General features: G+C 37.0%; 1 protein-coding gene across 1 annotated transcript in view; it reads right to left on the reverse strand.

Annotated features, from left to right (window-relative positions):
- Nucleotides 1-19,042, reverse strand: part of CFAP54 (cilia and flagella associated protein 54) — a gene marked incomplete at its 3' end in the record, with an annotated part of 309,422 nt that overhangs the window by 143,194 nt on the left and 147,186 nt on the right. The window contains exons 32-35 of the mRNA XM_080810201.1: nucleotides 8,709-8,939; nucleotides 6,573-6,715; nucleotides 4,413-4,594; nucleotides 2,414-2,641 (exon numbers count right to left, since the gene is read on the reverse strand). Of these exons, the coding sequence (XP_080666327.1) occupies nucleotides 2,414-2,641; nucleotides 4,413-4,594; nucleotides 6,573-6,715; nucleotides 8,709-8,939 (784 nt within the window). The remainder of the gene's footprint in view (nucleotides 1-2,413; nucleotides 2,642-4,412; nucleotides 4,595-6,572; nucleotides 6,716-8,708; nucleotides 8,940-19,042) is intronic.

The raw sequence follows: 19,042 nt of genomic DNA on the forward strand, positions 1-19,042 counted from the left end.
TGCTTCTAAAAACATATTTGTATATGATTTATTATTTTTGTCCTTGTATGTTTGCTCAAATTCTTTAGGGAAATATTCTGGGTCTAGAGTTTTCTTTATCTCCATGTTCTTAATTATAAATTCATTTTCTTTAATATATTTAGGGCAGTTTATTTTTTCTATTGCTTCTTGTGTCAGATTTAAGCTATGCTTTGTGATAAACAAGTCCATTTCATTTAAAGTTATCAAATTCATTAGTAAAAATTGATCATAATATTCTCTTATTTTTCTTTGAGTATCTATCTGATCTGTAGTTATATCTTTCTTTCATCATTAATGTCAGTTATTTATGCTCTTCTTTCTTTTGTTCTTTATCAATATTCCTAGGATTCCACTGATTTTAATAATCTTTTCAAATGATTAATTTATTAATTTTATTAACTTTGGTTTTTTTATATCTAAATTATTTCTGCTCTTATTCTTTCATTTTATTTCCCTTGTTCTTTTTACTTATTTTGGATTGAATTTGTTCTTCTTTTTTGAGCTCCTATAGGTGGACACTTAGAAAGTTGATGTTATATCTTTCTGCCTTTCTATTAAACATTTATAACTAATAAGTTCCTCTATGTACTGTTTTATTTGCATCTCACAAATTTTGATATGTTGTCATCAGTTTGAAATATTTTTAAATTTCTCTTATACTTTCTTCTTTGACCCATGGATTATTTAGAACTGTGTTGTTTAATTTCCAGATACTTGGAGATTTTTCTTCCTAATTTTTATTGGTCTATTCATAAGGTAGGGGTCAGAGAACATAATCTTCAAGATTTCAGTATTTTAAATTATATTATGACTTACTTATTGTGACTTAAATTTTATTATGACTTACTTTATTATGTATACTGCACTTGAACTACCTACTTATCCAGAATTAAATTCAGACTCCAAGAGTTTAAAGACTTAGTCCTCCACAAGACTGCCCTTATTTCAGAAGTCAGCCACTAGTTTCAGGTCACCTGCACTTCTGACTGAACAGCTATAAATTTAGGGGTTTCCATAACCCCCTCAGATTCAGTAATTGGCTGGCATTCACTTTAAACACTATACTTAGGATCACAGTTTTATTATAAAGGATACAACTCAGGGATAGTCACATGAAAGAGGTACATAGTCTGGAAGGGTCTTGGATAAGGGGGTTCCATGCCTTCTCCCCATGGAGTCAGACCACAACAACCAGCCAACATATCAATGTTTCCACCATTCTGGAAGCTCTTCATGCTTTGGGTGTCCAGAGTGTATTTTGAGTATTAGGAGCATACACATTTGTGATTAGTATGTCTTCCTGATTAACTGAGCCTCTTCTCATTATGAAATGCCTCTCTTTATCTGTCAAAATACTCCCTGATTTAAAGTTTATTTTATCTAATATTAATAAAGTCTCAAAAAATTGTTATGCTTACTGTATTCCTAGTATATCTCTTTCCACTATTTATTTTCGATTTATTTATATTCAGAATACTCCTCATATGGTCAGCTATTACATGTCTTTCTTTTGATCCAACAATCTCTGCCTTTTGACTAGGGTGGTTAAACCACTTATATTTAATACAGTAATTGATATGATTGAGGTAGATTTATTATTTGCTATTTGCTTTCTGTTTTGCCCATATGTTTCTGTTCCTCTGTTTCTTTTTTTCTGCCTTCTTTAGTTCATTGACCACTATTTGGTTTCTACTTCACTGCAATGGCTTTTTAGCTGTATCTCTTTTTTGGTATTACTATAATGATTAAATGCATCCTTAACTTATCACATTCCCCTTAGAGTTAATAGTGTACCACTTTATATAAAGTGCAAAAAACATTACTCTGTCCTTTGTGCTACAGTTTTCACATATTTTATATCTAGAAATGTTATAAATTCCATGCCTTAATGTGTTTAGTGCTTATTAATTTTCAATGTGTTTAGATTACATCATGATTGCACTTTTTCAATTTTATTTTCATGTTTTAAACCATAGTGTGGTAGATTTTAAATGGTCACAAATACTACCAGATTGCAAATAATAGAACAAGGACAGATAAAGCAGTGAGGTAAAGAGCAACTGACAAGCTATATGATCTCTCCTGGGATCTGTTTCTCTGTCAAAAAAATTGCTATGAGGATTAAATGCATTATAGTTAGTTTATACAGAAGCTGGAGCTCAGTACAGGTTACTATTTCCTTTAAAAAGTTGGACTTTCAGGCTAAGATATTTACAATTAACATCAATGTGAGCTGTGTATTGTGAACCAAATATTAATAATGAAGCAAATGAAATGTAGACAAACTAAGTAATAAATCAAGGAAAATATTAATTTCTATTTATCCCAATGTGCATAGTAAAAAGTACTTATTAATTGGATGAAGTAAAAATAATTACCCAAATGCCCTTACCTTAATAGAATCTATATTTTGTAATTCTATTAACATGTCAATAAGTAATTCTGCTCCCAAATAGAATGGCAAAACACAGGTACAGAGGAAACAATCCTGGCTAATAGGAAATGTTTTATAAACATCCACTGTTTGTTTAAGAAGTATCTGTAGCTCCTGAGTAAAGTTCCAAAGGGCCCGACAGCAGTTCTGAAGCAGAGTCCAATAGCCACCACGATGAGCAAGAACCTAAAACAAAGACAACATTTAAAAAAACAAACTTTCAAAAGTTAGATATCTCTGAACTTCATCTTTCTGCAAAAATTATGTCAACAATAAAAAATAACTAACACCATTTATTGTGTGTCATTTATATCATTATCTCAGTTAATTCTAACAATAGCTCCTATGAAATAAGCATGCACTAGAATTCTACTTAACTTACAGATAAGGAAACACAGGCATGGAGCTAACTTGCACAGGGTCCTGATCTACTAAGTGGTTAGCTAAGATGTGCACACCAGCAGTCTGACTCAAAACATTCCATTGTTCTAGGTTCTGAGAATGTGGCAATGAGCAAGGATAACTGGGTCTGCCCTCATGTTGCTTCAGTTTATTAGGGGCGAATGACACTAGATAAGTAGACAAATAAAAATGTAGTTCCAGGGGTGCCTGGGTGGCTCAGTGGGTTAAGCCTCTGCCTTTGGCTCAGGTCGTGATCTCAGTATCCTGGGATCGAGCCCCACATCGGGCTTTCTGCTCAGTGAGGAGCCTGCTTCCTCCTCTCTCTCTCTGTGTGCCTCTCTGCCTACTTGTGATCTCTGTCTGTCAAATAAATAAATAATTTTTTTTAAATGTAGTTCCAGGGAATAGTAAGTATTGTAAAGAAAAATAAAGCAGAAATGGGTTAGAATCTGACAAGCATGAGATGATATGCCCTTTTAGACGGGGGTGGTCAGGGAAAAAGTCCTCTCTGAGGAGGTGACATGATCAGAGACTTGAATGTTGAGTTGAACAAGTCATGTGAAAGTGGGGGAGAGGGTGTTGGGAAGACAGCATTTGAAAGTGAGGGAACAGCAACTGCAAAGGATGGAGGATGAATTTGAGGGATGAGAAAGGAACAAGCTCTGTGCTCTCAAGATCACACAGAGAAGAGTGGACTGAATGAGAGCAAGATGAACTGAGTTCCAAGAAGTGAGCAAGACCCAGACCTTCCAGGGCCCTGAAGCTGGTGGAAGGACAGGATGCAGTGCCCATGGTCAAGGGGGATGATGTGGGTTTGCTTTGCATTTTTAAGAAATCACCTTCTCCACAGAGAAAATGGGAATGAAAGTGTTCTAGAAAGGATTGAATTCCTCTCAACTCTTGAGAGGTTTGAAGTATATGCCATTCCTGCAATGAGAAAAAGGAAACTAATTCCTTTGATTCCAATTTAAGTTTAATAATGTATCATATAATATTTAAGAAAAAAAAAAGAGAGGAAAGCATTTGAGAAGACACAATTGGCTTGTAGAAGCAAGGGGTCAGGAGCTAGGAGCAGGATTTTTCTGTTGCCCAAAAAGAGTGTTCCCTGTGTTCGAGGGAATGAAGTGATCTATCGTACCCCAGGTAGGAGTAAGACTCCAGAAAGGAACAACTGGTGTCACCATCATAGAAAGCCATGTCCCAAATGTGGCCAAGAAAGTTGCAAAGGAGTATCTGTATATTCACAGAGGTTGTGTAGATAAGGACAAAGGCCACCTCAGCTCTGCACCAATGGATGAATGATGACCAGAGCAGCTTACTCCTCTCCCTGACAGCCTCACAAGGTGTAAATCTTCAGCACTAATGGCAGGCAAACCTCAAAAATGACTGATGTGAAACCCAGCAAATTTTAGTTTCAAAGATGAAACTAAAATTATGCATAGCAAGTAAATAAGTACATCTTACATGCTCAAATAAATGGCTGAGATTTATGTCTATTAACTTAGCAAATTAGCTAAAATTAAATTAAAATTAAATTAAAAATTTAGCACCTTACCATTGCTCTCCTGCAATATAAGAAGATTTTCATAAAATGATCCAGTATACCCAAATTTGCAGCTCGATCCTTTTCTTTAGCACTAAGACCTGACTGAGAGTCTGAGTCATAAACTGTTTGTGTCTTGGATATATTTTCATCACTCATTCTGGAATTAATAAATGTGGAAAATTCTTCAGCATCTACAGTACAAAAATAAAGTATAACATTATTGAAAGCAGAAAGTTCCAGAAGACATAGGTGATAAGCATCAAATGAGTAATTAAGATAAGAAATGCTATATAAATTTGGAGGAAGGATGGGATTATCATGGACACAATGAACCAAGGAAAGTTTCTAGAGAAGGAGGCGTCCAGATTAGGTCTTAAAGGGTGAACATGGTTTAGCTATGCAAAGACTATGGAGAACATCATTCTGGGCAAGGGTAACAGCCAAGGGAACAATGCAGACGCAGGAATGTCATGTTTTCTAAGGGACCAATCATAGAATCCCACTTAATTTCCTTAATTTCTCCCTAAATAGTCCATTCCCAGGACATATACACTAGAAGGTGAGTAGCATTTCCTGGAGTTAAAAAGTGCAGCAAACATGTCCATGCATTATCTTATTGGTGTGATATAAAAATACAGATTTCTCCTACCACAAACTTCTCTTAGAACTTTGCATTAATTAATAAGTCTCAATAGCACAGTATTCTATTGGTGATTTCATGGGAGGTCTTAGGCAGGTAGTTTAAAAAAAAAAACCCTCAAGAAGCTATATATTACTATCTACATATAAAACTTGGACTCTGTGTCAAGGGAATTTACTTTCAAATACTTCAATATTCATATATAACATGATGGTACCAGTTGAATTTAATATACACCCTCGAAGAAATCAGAAAGCATATCAAGTACCTCAAATATAAATCAACACTCTGGGACAATTACCCAGCAAATGAAGTATCCTGATCAGCAGTAAGTTATATAGCACTTAAAATACCGTTACTAAAAATCTACATAAGAGGATTTGTAATAGCATGAAGATACTAGAAAGATATCTTTGTGAAATGAGTGGTATTCAAGATAGGTGATTGCTAAGAATAGTGTCATCAGTTGTGGCACCCAGATCAAGAGCTCTTTTCTTTTGCATTTCTCCACCTTCCAGAGCAAGTCTCCTGTCACCTGAGCAGATGACAAGAATACAGGCTGGTCCTGCCATTCAAACAAATATTATTGCATTCACCTGGGAGTAAGCTTTCATGGAAGATGCTAGTTGGAGATCCTAAGGCAAGAGTAGACTCCCCTGAGTATAAAATCAGTACTATCAAACAGCTATAGGACTGTTTCCATGCCAGTTACATCAGAATGTATGGTGGAATTTGTTCTGAAACTTACTTCTGCTAAAATATAACCCCTGATATCAAGTCTTCACCTATCTTGACAACAGGAGGCTACCAATATTTTTAAAAGAACATTAGGGGTGTCTGGGTGGCTTAGTGGGTTAAGTGTCTGACTCTTGATTTCGGTCCAAATCAAGATCTCGGGGTTTTGAGATCGAGCCCAGCATGGAGCCTGCTTAAGATTCTCTCTTCCTGGGGTGCCTGGGTGGCTCAGTGGGTTAAAGCCTCTGCCTTCGACTCAGGTCATGATCTCAGGGTCCTGGGATCAAGCCCCGCATCGGACTCTCTGCTCAGCAAGGAGCCTGCTTCCTCCTCTCTCTCTGCCTGCCTTTCTGCCTACTTGTGATCTCTGTCTGCCAAATAAATAAGTAAAATCTTTAAAAAAAAAAAATTCTCTCTTCCTCTCCCTCTGCCCCTCCCCACCACTTTCTCCCTTTCTAAAAATACATACATACATACATACATACATTGTATTTGGTGAACAGCCAAATGATGTAGGTTAGCCACTGGTTTAGGTTAGAATACAACATATATATATCCAAATACACACCATAAAAATACAGAAAATTCTTCTTAAAAACTGAGAAAATAAGAATGTCCTACAAAATACCACAACTCAATTAAATTCCTGGGTCATTGGAAAATGATATGTGTACCTCTGTGTAACTGTGGAGTGTGTGTGTGTGTGTGTGTGTGTGTGTGTTCATGTGTGTGTTGTAGCAGTGAAAAAAATATAGAAGCAATTTGATAGTATACATCATAATTTTTTATTTTACCTGATGGTAAGTTGGCCTTTCTTTTTCTAGCTGTATGAAGGAAATCAAGTATCACTTTATAGTTTTCTAGAGTCAATTTCGTTGTTGGTAATACTGTTCCTGAATTATATAGTGAGAACATATTAGGATCACATGATCGGAAACTGCCAGGGGGAAAATATCATTAAAAAATATATATAAACAAAATTGAATTGAATCTGTCAAATACAATCTACTTTAATTTTTAAATTATTTGTGAGTTTGAGCTTCCAAATTTTGGATCATAACATATTCTTACACTTAACCAAAGCCAAACAATTTCCCATTAAATTTTAAAATTATACAATGTAACTTTGCTCTTAGGAATTTTAACATCAATATCTATTTCCCTGAAAGGGCCTTCAAAAATGGGAATGATGATCTATACTCATTCTAAGGGCTCTGAAACAATAATTTATGTCAATTTAACCTGATTAAAACAAAACTCAAAGAAGATACATACTATATAAAGCAATGTGTCCATAATCAATGTTACTTCTTTTATAAATTAAGGTCTAAGCAATAAATAATCCTCCACCAAAAATAAACAAATGCAAAAATATATGCATACATAAATATTGAGTATGTTTTAATGGTTTTAGTAAAATTGAATTTAGCACCAAGTTACCCTGATACAAATTTGGTCATTGTCTAATTGCTGTGCTATGAAGTAATCATGTCTGAATGGTCATGTATGATTGAAATTTCAGAGAATTCTTCTCAGTGTTCAGAGGAAAGTTAGGAAGCCCATCTGATCTGAATCATTCTCCTCTCTTGGCTTCAAAAATGGGTTACTTTGCCAAAAGCCTTCCCTGTGGGTCAGGCAATCTAACTACTTCTTAAATGCAAATCTGGTCTAGCCTGCATAGGAAAGGGAACTATCTGGAGACATTTTAATGAAGGTTCAATCTGGTAATGATTTAACCAAAATTCTAATGAAAACACATACCAAGTTTACCATGGATTTTACCTGCATATTTTATCACTGGATTATTTAAATAAATACCCTCTTAATTTGTAACCCTGTTACAGTCTCTCCTTCCTCCAATCCATTTGATACGTTGCTGTCAGAGAAATTTTCTGTCATTGCCCTGCTCAAAAACCCTTAATAATACACTACTGTATATAAATTAAAGTTCAGATTTAGTAGTTAAGACCCTCCATGATCTGCTACAGATCTTTTTTTTTAAATTATTTCACACTATTCCTTTTCATTTACCCTAGATTCTGGTCAGACCATTTCAGGTTCTCATCTTGTGTTTCCTACCTGGGCTCTAACTCACGTGCTTCCAACCACCTAGAATACCTCTTTCCCTATCTGCACATTTCTAAATCTTGCCTATTTATCAAGAACCAGGCCAAGTGGCCCTTCCCCATGAAATCTTTCCTGTGAGTTTCAGTCGGAGAAAAGCCTTTTCCCCATGAACAAAAAGACTTTTTGTATACTTCACCTTATATCATTATTTAAAGTTGTTCATTAACACCTGTGATCCACCCTGTGAGACTCTATCTTGTATGTCCTGCTCATCTTTTCATGCTCATTTTGTCTACCTCAGGAACTTGTATCTAACAGGAGCTCAGTTGTATTTTTTTCTTTATGAAAGGCTCTACTCGCCTTTTTAATGATTACATAGTAGTTCACATTATGTATTTATTTTCTATTTTATCTCCCATAACACTTTAGCCAAGGATACTCAAGAGCTCAACAGTGTCTTCTGAATTAATGATACAAAGTGTACATTGTATGAGAAAATACAATTTATGTTTATTGAGCCTTAAATATACCTCAAAATGAAAGTTTTGTCTAATATCTAACAACTATAGTTAATACACAATTAATATTATATTTCTCTTGAAATGATACTATCTCCTTCACAGAAAGCTATACTAACAAATATATTCAAGATATGTGCAGATTAGTACTTCCTAAGTGCTTATATCCAGCACCTGTTTGGGGAAGATTCTGAGACAAGAAATTAAGTAATATATCATTGATCAGTAAAGAAAGAAGCACTCTGTAAATCTTTTTAAGTTATTATCAACTTTGGAGCGCTGAACATAACAAACAAAATCCATGCTCATGCTAAAAAAGTATCATTCACGGATAATATTCTATACCTGACCACTGGATGTGAAGGGCCAAATTTCATCTTTGTACGCTCCCCCAGCTTCGTTAAAAGCAGGTTGAAGTGTGCACTTGCCAGATACAGGTTCATCTGAGCTCTCCAGGGCATCTCCTCAAGAAATATTTGATGGAACCTCTTCCTTTTCACAAAATTTAATATTATAGGATTCAAGTTATCCACCAGGAATCGATAAGCAAGTTTTCTAACATCAGTTCTCTTATTTCTGCCAAAGAGAAACAAGTTTTGAAATTACATAAGCTTCCAGATATTTAATAACAAACAATGACTCCAATTTGTATAAAGTACACCAAGAAGTCACTTGACTGCCCTTATGCAAATGTTTCTGGCTTATTCATCATTTCCTTGGCACTAAGAATGTGAAATAGGGCAGTAGAGAAGCCATGAGGATAAATAGTAAGGACAAAGACACTACGTATTGCCTTCTATTCTCTATAATGTCTGTGTCCTAAGCTCCAACCAGACAGCTTTTCTTTTCCATAACCAAAAGGCCACTGAGATCAGACAATGGAATTATAACATAATGTTCACATTCACCCCCTTACTTCAATATTAAACAAGAAAATCATTTGTCTGTATTGTTCCTCAAGGAAAAAAGCAATGGAGCAAGTTTTTCCAACATTAGTTAGACTAGAGCAGAAATAAAATATCAATCAACTAAAATGAAATAACTTCATAAATCCATATTCAAGGGAGGAGTCAAGATGGCAGAAAAGTAGCAGGCTAAAGTGACATCAGGTAGCAGGAGATCAGCTAGATAGCTTATCAAACCATTCTGAACACCTACAAATCCAACAGGAGATTGAAGAGAAAAAGAGCAGCAACTCTAGAAACAGAAAATCAACCACTTTCTGAAAGGCAGGACTGGCGGAGAAATGAATCCAAAGTGATGGGAAGATAGACCGCGGTGGGAGGGGCCAGCTCCCTGCAAGCAGTGGGGCAATGGAGCACAAAATCAGAACTTTTAAAAATCTGCTCCACTGAGGGACATAGCTCGAGAGGCTAAATCAGGGTGAAGCCCATGCGGGGACAGCATGGTCTCAGGTTCCACGGGGTCATCAAAGGATCAGGGCTGTCTGAGTGTCAGAGAAATTGCAGGTATTAGAGCAGGGAAGCCAGCTACATAGACAGAGCCAAGGAATGAGCTCTCAACTCGGGGTTACCTTAAATTGTGATCCGTGACACAGACCACTGTTCTGTGAGCAGGGACCCCACAAGATCCAGGGAAACCCCCTTGGAAGAGCGCAGGGATCTATGGGATTTGGATACTCCAGACAGGGCTGTGTGCCAGAGACAGAGATGCTTGGTCACAGGCCCGGTGAGCTCGGAGCGCAGCTGGAGACCAGAGAGAGGGGAGTGATTGAGTGATTTTCTCCAAGGGCGCACTGAGGAGTGGGGTCCCAAGCTCTTGGCTCCTCCGGGCGGGAGACTGGGAGGCCGCCATTTTCATTCCCATCCTCCGGAACTCTATGGAAAGCGTTCAGGGAACAAAAGCTCCCGAAAGCGAACCCAAGCAGATTACTTAGCCCGGCCCCTGGTAAGTGTGGTGCAATTCCACCTCGGGCAAAGACACTTGAGAATCACTACAACAGGCCCCTCCCCAAGAAGATCAGCAAGAAATCCAGCCACGACCAAGTTCACTTACCAAGGAGAACAGCAGAATTCCAGAGGAGGAGAAAGCAAAGTATGGAATTCATGGCTTTCTCCCCATGATCCTTTAGCCTTGCAAAGTTAATTTTTTTTATTTTTTTTTCTTCTGCTAAATTTTTTTTTTTTTACTTTTACCCTTTCCTCTTTTAACGTTTTTTAACTAGGTAATCTTAACAATACCTTTCCAAAAAAAAATATTTTTTGAACCTTCATGATTATAGTCATATTTTAACCTTCATTGTATCTAACTTTATTTTTTGTATACACATAGGGTTTTTTCTTCTAAAAAAATTTGGGATACAACTTCTAATAGATCAAAATATACCCTAAATCTAGCACAGGGCTTTGTTCTAGTCTGAAGCCTGAGCAAATTCTCTCCACTCTCCACTTTTTCTTTATTCTCCCAACCAACTTATCAACTCTTTTTTTAGAAATTTAAAAAAAAAATTTGTCTTTATAGTCATATTCCATCCCTCCATTGTGTTTACCCTTATATATGTTTTTCATTCTTTAAAATTTGGGGAGGTAGTTTCTTCTAAGAGACCAAAATATTCCCAAAATTCAGTGGGTGACCCTGTTCTATTCACCAGTCTAATATATATATATATATATATATATATATATATATTCTTTTTTATATTTTTAATTTTTTTTTATTTTTTTTTCTCTGAAGTTCTTTTTACCCCCTTTCTTCCCCCCATGATTTGGGGTCTCTTCTGATTTGGTTAAAGCACATTGTCCTGAGGTCTTTGCCACCCTTTTAGTATTTTATTTGTTCCTTCATATATTCTTATCTGGATAAAATGACAAGGCAGAAAAATTCACCACAAAAAAAAAAAAAAAAAAAAACAAGAGGCAGTACCACAGGCCAGGGACCTAATCAATATGGACATTGGTAATATGTCAGATCTAGAGTTCAGAATGATGATTCTCAAGGTGCTAGCTGGACTCGAAAAAGGCATGGAAACACTTTCTGGAGAAATTAAAGAACTAAAATCTGACCAAGTTGAAATCAAAAGAGCTATTATTGAGTGTAATAAAAAATGGAGGCTCTTACTACTAGGATAAACGAGGCAGAAGGGAGAATTAGTTATATAGAAGAACAAATGACAGAGAATAAAGAAGCTAAGCAAAAGAGAGACAAACAGCTACTGGACCATGATGGGAGAATTCGAGAGGTAAGTGATATCATAAGATGAAACAACATTAGGATAATTGGGACTCCAGAAGAAAAAGAAAGAGAAAGGGGAGCAGAAGTTATATTGGAGAGAATTATCGTAGAGAATTTCCCTAATAAGGCAAAGGGAACAAGCATCAAAGTCCAGGAGGCACAAAGAACCCACATCAAAATCAGTAAGAATAGGTCCACACCCAGTCTCTTCAATAAATGGTGCTGGAAAAAATGGACAGCTATATGTAGAAGAAAGAAACTCAACCATTCTCCTACACCATACACAATATAAACTCAAAATGGATAAAAGACCTCAACATGAGACAGGAATCCATCAGAGTCCTAGAGGAGAACATAGGCAGTAACCTCTTCGATATCAGCCACAGCAACTTCTTTCAAGATATGTCTCCAAAGGCAGAGGAAACAAAAGCAAAAATGAACTTTTGGGACTTCATCAAGATCAAAAGCTTCTTCACACCAAAGGAAACAGTCAACAAAACAAGGAGGCAACCCACAGAATGGGAGAAGATATTTGCAAATGACAGTACAGACAAAAGGTTGATATCCAGGATCTATAAAGAACTTCTCAAAATCAACACACACAAAACAGATAATCATGTCAAAAAATGGGCAGAAGACATGAACAGACAGTTCCCCAATGAAGACATACAAATGGCTATCAGACACATGAAAAAATGTTCATCATCACTAGCCATCAGGGAGATTTCAAATTAAAACCACATTGAGATACCACCTTACACCAGTTAGAATGGCCAAAATTAGCAAGACAGGAATTAACGTGTGTTGGAGAGGATGTGGAGAAAGGGGAACCCTCTTCCACTGTTGGTGGGAATGCAAGTTGGTGCAGCCACTTGGGAGAATGGTGTGGAGATTCCTTAAGAAATTAAAAATAGAGCTTCCCTATGGTCCTGAAATTGCACTACTGTATTTACCCCAAAGATACAGATGTAGTGAAAAAAAGGGCCATCTGTACCCCAATGTTTATAGCAGCATTGGCCACGGTCGCCAAACTGTGGAAAGAACCAAGATGCCCTTCAATGGATGAATGGATAAGGAGGATGTGGTCCATATACACTATGAAGTATTATGCCTCCATCAGAAAGGATGAATACCCAACTTTTGTAGCAACACGGATGGGACTGGAAGAAATTATGCTGAGTGAAATAAGTCAAGCAGAGAGAGTCAATTATCATATGGTTTCACTTATTTGTGGAGCATAACAAATAACATGGAGGACATAGGAAGATGGAGAGGAGAAGGGACTTGAGGGAAATAGGAAGGGGAGATGAACCATGAGAGACTGCGGACTCTGAAAAACAATCTCAGGGTTTTGAAGGGGCAGGGGTGGGAGGTTGGGGGAGACAGGTGGTGGGTATTATGGAGGGCACCTATTGCATGGAGAACTGGGTGTGGTGCATAAACAATGAATTCTGTTATGCCGAAAAGAAATAAATTAAAAAAAAAAAAAAAAGAATAGGTCCACAACCTGTCATCTAGTAGTAAAATTTACAAGTTTAATGACAAAGAGAAAATCCTGAAAGCAGTCCAGGACAAGAAGTCTGTAACATACAATGGTAAAAATATTAGATTGGCAACAGACTTATCCACAGAGACCTGGCAGGCCAGAAAGAACTGCCATGATATATTCAGAGCACTAGATGAGAAAAACATGCAGCCAAGAATACTATATCCAGCTAGGCTATCATTGAAAATAGAAGGAGAGATAAAAAGCTTCCAGGACAAACAAAAACTAAAAGAATTTGTAAACACCAAACCAGCTCTACAGGAAATATTGAAAGGGGTCCTCTAAGCAAAGAGAGAGCCTAAAAGTAGTAGATCAGAAAGGAACAGAGACAATATACAGTAATAGTTACCTTACAGGCAATACAATGGCACTAAATTCATATCTTTCAATAGTTACCCTGAATGTAAATGGGCTAAATACCCCAATCAAAAGACACAGGGTATCAGAATGGATTAAAAAAAACAAAACCCATCAATACGCTGTCTACAAGAAACTCATTTTAGAGCCAAAGACACCTCCAGATTTAAAGTGAGGGTATGGAAAACTATTTACCACGCTAATGGACATCAAAAGAAAGCTGGAGTGGCAATCCTTATATCAGATCAATTAGATTTTAATCCAAAGACTATAATAAGAGATGAGGAAGGACACTATATCATACTCAAAGGGTCTGTCCAACAAGAAGATCTAACAATTTTAAATATCTATGCCCCTAACATGGGAGCAGCCAACTATATAAACCAATTAATAACAAAATCAAAGAAACACATCAACAATAATACAATAATAGTAGGGGACTTTAAGACCCCCTCACTGAAATGGACAGATCATCCAAGCAAAAGATCAACGAGGAAATAAAGGCCTTAAATGACACACTGGACCAGATGGACATCACAGATATATTCAGATCATTCCATCCCATAGCAACAGAATACACATTCTTCTCTAGTGCACATGGAACATTCTCCAGAATAGATCACATCCTGGATCACAAATCAGGTCTCAACCGGTACCAAAAGATTGGGATCACTCCTGCATATTTTCAGACCACACTGCTCTGAAACCAGAACTCAATCACAAGAGGAAAGTTGGAAAGAACTCAAATATACATGGAGGCTAAAGAGCATCCTACTAAAGAATGAATGGGTCAACCAGGAAATTAAAGAAGAATTGAAAAAATTCATGGAGACAAATGATAATGAAAACACAACTGTTCAAAACACAACTGTTCAAAAGCAAAACAGCAAAGGCAGTCCTGAGAGGAAAATATATAGTGGTACAAGCCTTTCTTAAGAAACAAGAAAGGTCTCAAATACACAACCTAACCCTACACCTAAAGGAGCTAGAGAAAGAACAGCAAAGAAAGCCTAAACCCAGGAGGAGAAGAAAAATAATAAAGATCAGAGCAGAAATCAGTGAAATAGAAACCAAAAGAACAGTAGAACAAATCAACGAAACTAGGGGCTGGTTGTTTGAAAGAATTAATTGAAAGAATTAAGATTGATAAGTCTGGCCACAGACTTATAAAAAAGAAAAGAGAAAGGACCCAAATTAATAAAATCATGAATGAAAGAGGAGAGATCACAACCAACACCAACGAAATCAAATCATCATAAGAACAAATTATGAGCAACTTTACACCAGCAAATTTGACAATCTGGGAACAATGGATGCATTCCTAGAGACCTATAAACTACCACAACAGAACCAGGAAGAAATAGAAAACTCAACAGACCCATAACCAGTAAGGAGATTGAAACAGTCATCAAAATACCTCCCAAAAAACAAGAGCCCAGGGCCAGATGGCTTCCCAGGGGAATTCTACCAAACATTTAAAGAAGAATTAATACCTATTCTTCTGAAACTGTTCTAAAAAATACAAATGGAAGGAGAACTTCCAAGTTCATTTTATGAGGCCAGCATTACCTTGATCCCAAAACCAGACAAAGACTCCATCAAAAAGGAGAATTACAGACCAATATCCTTGATGAACACGGATGCAAATATTCTCACCTAAATACTGGCCAATAGGATCCAACAGTACCTTAAAAGGATTATTCACCACGACCAAGTGGGATTTACTCCAGGGCTGCAAGGTTGGTTCAACATCCGCAAATCAATCAATGTGATACAATACATTAATAAAAGAAAGAGCAAGAACCATATGATACTCTCTCTCAATAGATGCTGAAAAAGCATTTGACAAAGAACAGCATCCTTTCCTGATCAAAACTTTGCAAAGTGTAGGGATAGGGGATACATACCTCAATATCATCAAAGCCATCCGTGAAAAACCCACCACAAATATCATTCTCAATGGAGAAAAACTGAGAGTTTTTCTGCTAAGGTGAGGAACATGGCAAGGATGTCCATTATCACCACTGCTATTCAACATAGTACTAGAAGTCCTAGCCTCAGCAATCAGACAAAAAAAAAAAAGAAATTAAAGACATCCAAATTGGCAAAGAAGATGTCAAACTATCACTCTTTGCAGATGATATGATACTATGTGTGGAATACCCAAAAGACTCCACTCCAAATCTCCTAGAACTTGTACAGGAATTCAGTTAAGTGTCAGGATATAAAATCAATGCACAGGAATCAGTTGCATTTCTTTACACCAACAACAAGACAGAAGAAAGAGAAATTAAGGAGTTAATCACATTTACAAATGCACCCCAAAACCATAAGATACCTAGGCATAAACCTAACCAAAGAGGCAAAGAATCTATACTCAGAAAACTATAAAGTACTCATGAAAGAAACTGAGGAAGGCACAAAGAAATGGAAAAATGTTCCACACTCATGGATTGGAAGAACAAATATTGTGAAAATGTCTATGCTACGTAAAGCAGTCTACACATGTAATGCAATCCCTATCAAAATCCCACCTTTCTTTTTCAAAGAAAGGGAACAAATAATCCTAAAATTTATATGGAACCAGAAAAGACCTTGAATAGCCAGACGAATATTGAAAAAGAAAGCCAAAGTTGGTGGCATCACAATTCCAGACTTCAAGCTCTAACACAAAGCTGTCATCATCAAGACAGTATGATACTGGCACAAAAACAGACACATAGATCAATGGAACAGAATAGAGAGCCCAGAAATAGACCCTCAACTCTACGGTCAACTAATCTTCAACAAAGCAGGAAAGATTGTCCGATGGAATAAAGACAGTCTCTTCAACTAATGGTGTTGGGAAATTTGGACAGCCACATGCAGAAGAATGAAACTGGACCATTTCCTTACACCACACACGAAAATAGACTCAAAATGGATGAAAGACCTCAGTATGAGACAGGAATCCATCAAAAACCTTGAGGAGAACACAGGTAGCCAGCTCTTCAACCTCAGCCACAGCAACTTCTTCCTAGAAACATCGCCCACGGCAAGGGAAGCAAGGCCAAAAATGAACTCTGGGACTTCATCAAGATCAAAAGCTTTTGCACAGCAAAGGAAACAGTCAACAAAACCAAAAGACAACTGACAGAACGGGAGAAGATATTTACAAACAACATATTAGATAAAGGGCTAGTATCCAAAATCTATAAAGAACTTATCAAACTCAACACCCAAAGAACAAATAATCCAATCAAGAAATGGGCAAAAGACATGGACAGACATATCTGCAAAGAAGACATCCAGATGGCCAACAGACACATGAATGCTCCACATCACTCACCATCGGGGAAATACAAATCAAAACCACAGTAAGATACCACCTTACACCAGTCAGAATGGCTAAAATTAACAAGTCAGGAAATAACAGACACTGGCGAGGATGCGGAGAAAGGGGAACGCTCCTACACTGTTGATGGGAATGCAAGCTTGTGCAACCACTCTGGAAAACATCATGGAGGTTCCTCAAAAAGTTGAAAATAGAGCTACCCTATGACCCAGCAATTGCACTCCTGCGTATTTACCCTAAAGATGCAAACGTAGTGATCCAAAGGGGCACGTGCACCTGAATGTTTACAGCAGCAATGTCCACAATAGCCAAACTATGGAAAGAACCTAGATGTCCATCAACAGGTGAATAAAGAAGATGTGGTATATATATACAATGGAATACAATGCAGTCATCAAAAGAAATGAAATCTTGCCATTTGCAACAACATGGATGGAACTAGTGGGTATTATGCTTAGTGAAATAAGTCAATCAGAGAAAGACAACTATCATATGATGTCCCTGATATGAGGAAGTTGAGGGGCAGCGTGCGGGGTTTGGTGGGTAGGAAAAGAATAAATAAAACAAGATGGGATCGGGAGGGAGACAAACCATAAGAGACTCTTAATCTCACAAAACAAACTGAGGGTTGCTGCAGGGAGGGGGGGGGTAGGGAGAGGGTGGTGGGGTTATGGACATTCAGGAGGGTGAGTGCTGTGAAGTGTGTAAACCTGGTGATTCACAGACATATACCCCTGGGGCTAAATAATACAATAAAAAAAATCCATATTCAATATGCTCTGAAAAAAAACTAGTATTCTAAAATTTAGCTAGTAGTTCATATCTTAAGTGTAGCATATCTTCAATTTGTTTAAAATTATTCCTATCAAAATCTCAAAGTCATCCAGCTATTTTTATAGTTGCGTAATTGTTTACATGGCATGATATGATTTCTTCAAAGTACCTCTCTCCTTTTTTTTATGTTGACATTGCTACTGTCTCATTGGTCAGCACCATTCTGTCTTATTTATATTGGAGAGAGGAAAAAGAATCTCAATTGGTAAGTGAGAGTATCTTGCTCACTTTAATAGATAATATGTCTAAATCTGACACAACACACACATACACACACACTCGAAAAGGAAAGGAAGGTGGATGGAAGGTCAAGTATCCCCAAAAGGTCCAGGAGAGTTTGACAGGACTAGCCACATCTTTCCTCACTGAAGGTGAGAGTCCAGGGAGAGCAGTGACAGAAGAGAGCCTTCTTCTACATATCTTGTCAAGGTAGTAACAGACTCCAGGGGGTCTGGAAGGGAGCAAGTGCCAGCCCAAAGGGTAGAGAATGCTGCTTCTTTTACCACCTGAGTAGTTCCTACTGTGCAGGGTACTCCATGAGCAGCTCTGTCTCTATGAGCCACAGATGTGAGCAGACCCAGCAGCCAGAGAGGAAACTCAGGAGGGACAGTCAACATAAATAAATGCTCAGTGATATGGACCATAAGAAGAAGAAGATAGAAACATGAATTAGGAAAATATTAAGGAATCCAGACATTATCATCTGTATATTTTAGCTTGAACAACTAAGTTAATATATTGACCTTAACGGAAACAGGATTCTTACAATTATAAAAAAATTACAATTAGAGAAAGAGAAAACATTGGAAAGTATCTTGTGGTATGGAACTGAAAATGGATGTATCTGTATGACCTTACAATTTTAAATAGATACATAGCTCTATTTAGATGGACATAGATATTTCCTAGTATTGTCTGTTGAAAGGACCAAGAAGCAAAGAAACCTCCAGAACTTAGATTCTAAATACCACTTCCACTAAAAGGAATCAACTGTTTCCAGGGCCAGGACAGGGAAGGTACAAGATGAACATCTTGAGGTAATAGGAAGAAGCTCAAAAAAAAGATGGTGACATATCAAAAAGACTAAGGAGCTAGGCTGAAAGGGCTCCTAATGGCCAAATATGGAAAAATTTGAGACTCAAAATAAATAATAATGTTGATTTAATAAAGGATATCTACAAAAACAAACCTACCACAAATATAATTCTTAATGATAAAATGTTGGAAGCCTGAACACTTTTTCTCTGAAATGGGAATCAGACAAAGATATCCACTAACATCATTTCTTTCAGCACTGAAATAGCAGGCTTAGCAAGAACAAAAACAATAAAAAGGCAGTGGGGGAGGGGAAGTACAAGGATTGAAAATTAAGAAGTAAAACAGCTGTCCATCATAAATAATACAATTGTATATTTA

The sequence above is a fragment of the Martes martes genome (assembly GCF_963455335.1).
Source record: "Martes martes genome assembly, chromosome: 8".
Classification (NCBI taxonomy): Eukaryota; Metazoa; Chordata; class Mammalia; order Carnivora; family Mustelidae; genus Martes; species Martes martes.